Source organism: Pinus tabuliformis, chromosome 8, assembly GCF_031772625.1.
Source record: "Pinus tabuliformis cultivar Carrire ecotype Pingquan chromosome 8, CPIR1, whole genome shotgun sequence".
NCBI classification, from domain to species: domain Eukaryota; kingdom Viridiplantae; phylum Streptophyta; class Pinopsida; order Pinales; family Pinaceae; genus Pinus; species Pinus tabuliformis.
The window spans coordinates 926,224,223-926,233,761 of NC_142294.1; the positions used below are offsets into that span (position 1 = coordinate 926,224,223).

General features: G+C 39.8%; 2 protein-coding genes across 2 annotated transcripts; both read left to right on the plus strand.

Moving 5' to 3' along the window:
- Positions 1-664: 664 nt before the first annotated feature.
- LOC149238551 (uncharacterized) lies at positions 665-2,134 on the plus strand. Its single transcript, XM_089366999.1, has 2 exons — positions 665-1,053; positions 1,331-2,134. Exons 1-2 carry the CDS (start codon positions 877-879, stop codon positions 1,793-1,795), a joined length of 642 nt encoding a protein of 213 aa, XP_089223125.1. The 5' UTR covers positions 665-876; the 3' UTR covers positions 1,796-2,134.
- Positions 2,135-6,241: 4,107 nt separating this feature from the next.
- On the plus strand, positions 6,242-7,147 carry LOC149238552 (uncharacterized). The gene has a single exon (XM_089369602.1). The coding sequence runs from the start codon at positions 6,242-6,244 to the stop codon at positions 7,145-7,147; it is 906 nt and encodes a 301-aa protein (XP_089225728.1).
- The last annotated feature ends 2,392 nt before the right edge of the window (positions 7,148-9,539 follow it).

Sequence of the window (9,539 nt, forward strand, 5' to 3'; positions counted from 1 at the left end):
TCCTCATTGTACCATCATTCCACCCGCAATAGGCAAACATCCCTGCATAGGTCCAATCATAACTTGGCATCATCATCCCTTGGTCCTTGTAGACTAGTCTTTTGGATCCTTCGCAACTTATTAACTCGTGAAGGGGGGGCTTCCTCTTCCTTTTCATGATTATGCTACACGATAGAGCTAAACTCCATATTCTCCTTCATCCATTAAACATTATTTCTTAACATAAATATTATAGTATTGTTTTTTTTCAAATAATTATTTAATTTTGTTGATTAATCTTTCTATTATGTTGTCATATGCTATGCTTTTGTTGATTTGGTAAAAGTCAAGGTGTTATTATTTGAAGAACGACTGTGTCTAAAATTTGAATGGTAAGGTGCGGAGGAGGTTCCACGAGATTCAAAATTAAAGACAACCGTTGAAGCATGGTTGTTGACTCGGAAGACCGTGGGGGAGGCTGAGGGTGAGCGAGCTTTTATGGAATCTTTGACCCCATTTATAAGGGAGAGAGGGGTTGATGTTAATCTTGGCATGGTTGAATTGAATAGAAAAACCGTATTTGACACTTGGAATTCGCTGTCTGCCAACGAACATATAATCCGATTTTGATTTTGTGGGTGGACAAACTCAATACTATATTACTATTTTGACTGAGACAACCCACAGGCAAACTGTATTCATTACCCGTCTCGTACCCGGCACCCGAACTTTCCCAACACCGCAGACGAAGGCCATGCGAAGTGTCGTGCCTTCTTTACATACGCACTTATCTCCCGCCTACGTTGTTCAGACCGGATTCCAATTCCCTTCCGGATCCTTCCCTTTTCTCATATTTCATCTCGATCCGCAACTCCTGAAACGTTTCAGACATTCAGTATGGCGATAAGTCTCAACCCTTCGGAGAAAACTTCCGCGATTACATTCGGCATCTATAAGCCTGTCAGTGGCTACGATATCGATGACGCAGTGCGGCACATTAGGGCTGCCATTGCCTCCGCCGAGCAGGCCGGTAGTGTCAGGGCAGCCATTCTTTCCAGCGTTAATGGCTCCTGGGTACTATTAATTAACCCTCGCTCTTTTATTCTTCTTGGTTATTGTTAGAACTGTGTAATGATATAATCCGTCCAACCCCCAGTCCGTCTTCTTCTTGGCTATTCTCGGTTCTTATGGTTGGAGATTTCCCCTTTTTGGCTCTTCATAAGAATTTCTCAATTCTTATGGTGGGAGATTTCTGAAAGAAAACTGTGTAATGATTCAATCCATCCAACATTTCAGATAATTTCTGCACCCAATTAAATTTAATTTAATGTTTTTATTTGCGATCATGCAGGTAGCAGTTTTCTGTGATTGGAGAGGTTCTGCGCCGAGCCTATACGATTTGAGCGAGAAGGCAACGGCCGTTCTCAGAAAGGTGGACTGCGGTTGCTTCCATTTGATCTCATCGGAGCCGAGGGAGGCTTCATTTTCGAGGGTATCAGTGGGGGACATAGTAAGCGTGCGGAGAATATACACAGACATGAAGACGCAGGAGGTGCTCGCTTACAGCTGCCTGGCCGTTATGAAGGCATACTTTGCACAGATAAAGGGGGTTCTTTCCTGCGCCTTTTATAAGTCTGATGACGGGATGTTGATTGTGGGATTGGCCACATGGGACAACGCCGCCTCTGCCTCCGCTCTCTTGGAGTCCTGTGGAGGTAGCCCCGGAGACGCCTACTGGAGAGACTTGAATGCCAAAAGGCTCAAATATGAGGTCTGCCGGGTCGTTTATGTTACCAGAGAAGCCGCCGCCGCCTGAGCGGAAGGGTTGGGAGTTTGAACAGAGTCCTCGCCCCTGTATTTCAGAGATGAAAGAAATGTGTGAGGGTTAGGTGAAGTCCTCGCCCACGTCAACGACTAGTCTGGTATACCTGTCAAATGGCGGACACCTGTGCAATTGCCTTTCTGGTGGGTCGTTGCTCATTGAAATTCATTAATATAATACCAAACCAGTGCAGGAAAGGGAGCAACTGGAAGGTCAGGTTAACCCAGGCCATTCTTTTTTTTTGTATTTTTGGGTCGAAATTCTTATTATTCTTATGTACAAATTACGCGGAGACTCTCAATATAGTATGGATTTATCCCATTAAATTTGATAGTTCATGTGATCTTTCTTGGTCCACTTCGTGGTTTATAACTTTATGGGCGTTTGAAATTTGATACGGGTAGATAAGGTTGTTATTTTTTTTAACTTAAGAAATTGTGTTTGGAGCAGTTTTCAAGTATATATAGTTTTGTTTAGAGTTATTAAATTATATTCTTAAAATTAATATTTTAGAATAAAAAAATTATTTATTTATCTATTTATTATTTTTTAATTTAAATTGGGTATAAAACGCTATGAAGATCATGCTTTTGTGCCAGTCTGGTTTTATTCCCAAAAAAATCTTTGTTTCATCAAGTTTCGCTTTCTCTCAATACGCCTAAAGTTTAAAATTTCTCTTACCAATTGCATGCGAGCGAAAATACTCTATTTGTGATATTCGATCAAATTTTATTTAAAATTTATGGAGTTATTTTAAAAAATTTAAATTAAATTCTATCAAGAGATAAAATTACTAGTTAATTAAAATAATTTTAAATGAAAAATATTGATTAGTAAATAAAATTAACACAGTTATATAATTTAAATAATTGGTAAATGTTTATAGATATTAATCTATAATAAACATCAAAGCATTTCATTATACATTTCAAATTGTTAAAATTTAAAAACTTATAAGAATTAATTAAATATAATTTTATTGTTATTATAATTATTGATAAAAATAATTAATATATAAGTTAAACATATATATTAAAAAAAATATGCAACAAGATTTTTAACAATCTAAATTCATTCCATAGAGATTTTTAATTTTGTTCCAATATCATGAATCAATACCATATCTATAAAAAATTATTTTAATTTCATATAATAAATAAATTTATTTTAATTTTTACTTTTAAAATTTTATAAAAAATTAATTAAATATATTAATAATATAATATTAAAATTTAATTAGAAAATATATTAAATATTATTTTTGGTCTTTAAGATGATTGTGCTAATAATGTAATCAAATTTGTTTTATCACATTAATCAAAATAAATTTTATTTTATTATTATTAATATGGTATTTTTTAAAATGTATTTTGTAAGTGATTTTTCTAAATATTTATTTAATACATTTTGAAACATCATTTTCAAATAGTTACTTTCACTGAAGAATACTTTTATAATTTTATCTTACAAATTTGTCATTTAATTAAGATATTTTCACATATTTTTATTGAGACATTTCATGAAAACGTATCTTTATAATGTTAGACATTATAGTTAAGACATTTTCACATCAGATTTCATTTGAGACATTAGACATTTTTACTTTTCTATTTTCATTAAGCATTTTGATTGAGTTATATTTTTACCATCTTAATTTACAAGTTTGAGTTAATCAAATGTAAAATTTCCTTATAATTTTTCTTTATTATTATGTTTTAATATAAATTAGTTATTTAATAAAATAATTTTAAATAGTTTTGTTAATATATATAATTATAAGATAATTGTGAATATATAGAATTATTAAATAAATATATAGAAAAGAAATAAATCAACTCCAAATAAAGTTAAAGGTAATTTTTTTTTCCAGAAAGAAAAGCATAATATTTATATTAAGGAAATATATATACACTATAAAACTGATGGGTCTTAAGAAAACAAGACCGCGACAGGGAGAGCCATTGTTTTAAGAGAAAAACAACATAGCCACATAGCTGAAGCGATACATAGAAACATATTGAAAACATTGAGACAAAAAGTCATCATCACTAATGACACATTGAGCACATATGATCACAACCTTCAAAGTCAAAAATATAAACTCTATACCCTTCAGATGAGAAAGTTAAAGGTAATTATTGATAATAATTTTAGATATTTTGAAAATAAGATTTAAATACATAATAAATTATTAGGATTAAAAAGGAAGTTGTAGAAATTGAAGATCAAAATTAAGAAACAAAAAGACAAAGCTTAAAAAATAATAATCAACCTCAAAAAAGAGAAGTCAATAATCTAAAAAGTCTTAATATGGAAATAATAAAAAGTTAGAAGAAAAATTAAACAATAATTTGGCCTTAAATAGTTTTCAAAGTAAATAAAATATAAAATCCATCAAATAGGAAATGAATAAGTTTATAGAGTCAGACCACCACAAATGTAACAAAAGTGGCTTGAACTTCATAATTTTTGGTTTAAAAAAGAAGAAAGATGAGGACATATTAGTGCTAGTTAACGAAGAACAACAAAACAAAATTACAATTGAAAAATTGTCCCATAGAGGCAAAGAGGAGGGAAAATAATTGATTAATGATTGTTAAGGTAAGCTTTAATGACCATGATATGCGGAGGTCGAACGAAGGGGCTCTGTAGAACGGAACTAGGGTTCTGAGGAATTTCTCTACGGCGCCGACGACACAGCAAGGAATACACTCACGGACTGAAAGGAATTCTCTGCAGCGTGACAGAGCTACAGGGCATTAGCACAGCGCAATGGAACAGCCTCAGGGGAGGGCGTCAGAGCCCTCCCCTTCGCAGCACTATCCTGAGCAAACAGTTATCTTTGGATCTGTGGATAAGGAAATCTTGAGCAAAGGAAAAAAGCATCAAGACGATAACAAGGAGACCGGAAATCGGAAGGACAAAGACAGCTATACTCAAGAAGGAAAAGAAACACCAGAAGAGGGACCGAAGATATCCTTAGCAACATGCCGACCAGTGGCCAAAGAACGGCCGCGAATAGAACTGCCGGGAGACAAGATTGACAGAAGAATAGAGTACATGAGGGATCATGCCCTCATTGGGAAGTTTATAGGGTTTTGGCCGACTGAGAAAGCCTTATATGGATGGATTGCGGCGAAATGGAAACCCAAAGGAGATGTAACTTTGCAGCTAGGGCCAAAAGGATTCTTCACTGCAATATTTTTCTGTTTAGAGGACAAATACAGAATCCTGGGAGCAGGGCCTTACTTTTTCAACTCAGCAGGACTGTATCTAAGGGAATGGATTCCAAGATTTAACCCAGATAAAGAAGATCTCACATGGGCGCTGGTTTGGATCAGAATGTACTCTCTTTCGAATGAATATTGGGACGAGGACATTCTCAAGGGCATAGGAAATGGAGTAGGAGAGTACATCAGAGCGGCAGAAGAAACCAAATCGTGTAGGTACACCTCCTATGCTCGAATATGTGTCTTCATACGCCTGAATGAAGCTTTACCAGAGTCGGTAACCCTCGTCCATCGAGATGAAGAATGGATCCAACCTCTCGACTATGAACACGTACACTTTCGTTGCAGAAAGTGCCATGCTCTAGGGCATCTTTTCAGGGATTGCCCTCAAAATGCCAAAGTCAATACCCCAGACCCTTCTGAAACCCTAACCCAGGAAGGCTTCACCAAAGTCCCAAGCCGGAATCGCTCGCATAAAAAGCCCCAGAATGGGAACAAACCCCAGCCTAATAAAGGCCAAGGCCCCGTATCTAAGAACAGCTTCGATATTCTTGCTCAAACCTCTGATGAGCTTCCCTTAAGCTCTGAGACTAACCATGCCCACCCTTCTTCCTCATCCCATCCCCCTCCCTCAAATCCCCCTCCCAAATCTCCTCCCCCCATCACCATCCCAACTATCCTCAGCAGAAGCCAGAAAGAATCAGCAGAGATTCACAAGGAAATGGAAGTCGATGGAAAGGCAGACATCCCCCAGGAATCAGAGATCAATATAGAAGAAAGCAGTCAAGTGCAACAAATGGAAGAAGAGCCAGAAAGCATAGATCTAAATGGCCTAGATATTCTGGAACTGGAACTAGCTTGCAAAAAGAAGGCATACGAAACAATCTCAGAATATCAACTCAATAAGCTCGAAGTGGTCATCTCAAGAGCCTATCATCAGCACCAACTAGGTATACAACCAGGAAGTCATTGGGATGGCAGCTTACGCCCAAAGGACTCTAAAAAAAGAGGAAGAAAAACAGATCTCCAGCGGACGATCGAGATTGGGAAAATCCTGGTAGATTCAGGCAGGTATGCTAAGTTGACGAAGTATTACAAGCCCTCCATCAATAGTTGAATCATGAAGCTAGTATCATGGAACTTAAGGGGGCTTAACAGCCCTGGAAAACTCAGAATGTTAAAAAACATGATTAAAATGGAAAAGCCGCAGATGTGCTTTCTCCAGGAAACCAAGTGTAATAGTTCTACACTAGGCAGCATACTCTCAAAAGCTTGGCCAGGTTGTCGCTCGGTCGTAGTCGACGCCTCGGGAGCCTCGGGAGGGCTTGCTATAGTTTGGAATACCCAAGCGGTAACCCTCACAGATTTTCATGCCTCTCATCATCTCATACAGGCGACCTTTCACATACTGGGCACCAATATTCATGGCAACTTATCAAATGTATATTTCCCGCAAGACACAGGAAACAAAATTGCGCTCCTAGACACTATAGAAGCTCTCAGCAATAACAGAAGGCATCCACTATGGATTGTTGCAGGAGACTTCAACATGATCACTAAAATCGAGGAGAAGATAGGAGGGAGAATCAGAATGGAACCAGAAGTTACTCGCTTCAAGGACTTCATCCAAACTGCGTCTCTCATAGATATGCCGTTCTGTAATGGTACCTTCACTTGGAGCAATCGCAGAGCCGACAAACATCAAATTGCCTCCAAATTGGATCGCTTCCTCATCTCAGACAATGCGGTTCATTTAGGAGGAGACATCTCAGCTGCAATACTCGCACACACAGGGTCGGACCACTGGCCGATAGCTCTGCAATGGCAAAGACCAGGTGACTTGACAAAAAGACCCTTCCGCTTTGAGGGGTTTTGGCTCTCGCACCCTGCATTCAAGGATTTCGTCAAGACCACCTGGGAATCGTATGTCCCTCCAGAGGGGGCAAAAATGTATCAGTTCCAACAGAAGCTAAGATTTCTAAAAAATCAACTAAAAAGATGGAACAGGGAGACCTTTGGAAATATTTTTAAGGCGCAACAAGAGTTAAATCAGGAGCTGGTGGATCTCCATCAAAAGATAATCACAGAGGGGCATTCGGAGGCTACCCTGGAATAGGAAAGGCTCATCCACAGCCAGCTCGAGGAAAGGAGAAAGTAGGAGGAAATCTATTGGAAGCAAAAGTCAAGGGTCAGATGGCTGAAGGAGGGGGAGCGCAACACCAAATTCTTCCATAGAACCACGGTGCAGAGAAGGATGCACAATAATATACCCTTCATCCAGAATCAAGAAGGGGCAAAAGTAGAGAAGCATGAGGAAATCGAATAAGTACTCCTCAATCACTTCCAACATGTCCACCAGGAACAAATAGAAGATCGGCATCATGCTATTGGGAAAATTATCAGCAATGTGCCAAAGCTCATCACGAAGGAACACAATGAGCTTCTTATGCGCCCTATTCTCCCCCAGGAAGTGGATGAGGCAATGTCCCAGCTTAAAGAAGGAAAGGCCCCAGGCCCAGATGGATTCACTACCACATTATTTCACGCTTGTTGGGATATGATTAAGTTGGAGGTTTGGCAAATTGTAGAAGAATCAAGGGCCCTGCGCTGGCTTCTTCCCTCCCTCAATTCCACCTTCATCACTCTCATCCCCAAAGAGGAAGATTCTATCACACCTGATAAATTTAGGCCTATAGCATTATGCAACGTCATTTACAAAGTCATATCTAAAGTTATTGCAAACAGGCTAAAACCCCTCTTACCTCTGCTTATATCACCGGAACAGGCGGGGTACGTGGAAGGACGACAGATAATGGATGGCATTCTCCTCACGCACGAGATAATACACTCCCTAAAGCATTCAAAGCAGGCAGGTATGATACTCAAACTAGATCTCTCTAAAGCTTTCGATAAACTCAGCTGGACTTATATACAACAAATGTTAAAAGCTTTTGGATTCTGCCCCATGTGGATCCGATGGATCATGAGCCTAATCTCATCCACTCACTTCTCCATCCTTGTGAACGGTATCCCCTCCCACCCCTTCAAACCCTCTCGAGGTATCAGACAAGGGGATCCCCTATCCCCCTTCCTCTTTGTTCTAATGGCTGAGGGTCTTGGTCGTCACATCAAACACGCCCTCCATTCCCAACAGCTTAAAGGCATCTCTGTTCACAACACCCCTGCTACCTCTCATCAGCAGTTCGTTGATGACACCATGCTTTTTGGCTATCCCTCTGTCCAGGAGGCCTCTCGCTTAAAAACCCTTCTCAATGATTTCTCTGAAGCCTCTGGCACCCATGTCAACTGCTCCAAATCGCAGATTTTCTTCTTTCACACACCTCCTTCTGTCAAAGCTGCTGTCACTCGCATTCTGGGCTTCCCTTCTGCAACCCTCCCCTCTAAATATCTCGGAGCTCCCCTCACTGCCTCAGCCATAAAGCATCCCGCATGGCGCTCTCTCCTAGAGAAGTTTGATTCCCGCCTCAACCTCTGGACATACAGGTCTCTAAACTTAGCCAGTCGGGTGGTGCTCATAAAGTCTGTCCTTCAGGCCATGCCTCTTTATCTTTTCTCTATCCTTGCAGCGCCTAAATGGGTCCTAAAAAGAATAAGGAACCTACAACGTGACTTTCTATGGGGCAGCTCAGCAACAAATCACAAGTGGGCACTGGTTAAATGGACTACTGTTTGCATGCCCAAAGACAAGGGTGGCATTGGGCTGAGGGACCCAGAGTACAGCAATTCCATTATGAACGCCAAGATCTGGTGGCAATGGATCACTAATCCAGAGAAGCCTTGGGTAAAAATCTGGACAGCCAAATATGCCAACAACAGACCTCAAGAAGAACTCATCAGATTTATTCCCACCGAAAAGGGGTCACTAATCTGGAATGCGGCCAAACAGCACTATCAGTTGATTCAACAACATAGCTTCTGGGAAATCAGGAATGGTCGCACAGCAAGATTTTGGACAGACGCCTGGAACCAGATGCCCAAGCTCACTAGTGTTCTTCATCCATCTCTGATACCAAACAGGCAGGAGCAGCAGCAGGAAAAAGTCCAAAAATTTTGGACGCAGGAGATGGAGCATGGATTCAGAAAATGGAAACAGAGTAATCACATACTCAACAATACAGATATACGGAAGGCAGAAGAGTTGGAGAAAGAGTTAAGGAAAAGAAGCATAAGGCATGATGAAGGCAATGACATCCTCAGATGGGGATACCAACCCAAAGGGACCTACACCACTTCCGAAGCCTACAAGTTGGTTGGCAACTTCCCCACTCCTCCAGACCCATTATGGAGCAAAATATGGGGTCTCGGATCATGGCCCAAAATCTCCTACTTTCTCTGGCTGGTAGGACATAAAAGAATACTTACATGGGATAAACTAAGAAGACGAAACTTTCATGGTCCCTCTATCTGTCACAACTGTTGTCAAAGCGAAGAAACTCTTCAACACCTCTTGGATACTTGCCCTCTAGCCAATCAGCTGTGGGAAAAGG

Excerpts from the sequence above, each read along its gene's own strand:
- LOC149238551 (XM_089366999.1), top strand. The coding sequence starts at position 877 with ATGGCGATAAGTCTCAACCCTTCGGAGAAAACTTCCGCGATTACATTC. Across the intron at positions 1,054-1,330 it reads CCAGCGTTAATGGCTCCTGG|GTAGCAGTTTTCTGTGATTG; the intron begins GTACTATTAATT and ends GCGATCATGCAG.
- LOC149238552 (XM_089369602.1), top strand. The coding sequence starts at position 6,242 with ATGTGCTTTCTCCAGGAAACCAAGTGTAATAGTTCTACACTAGGCAGC.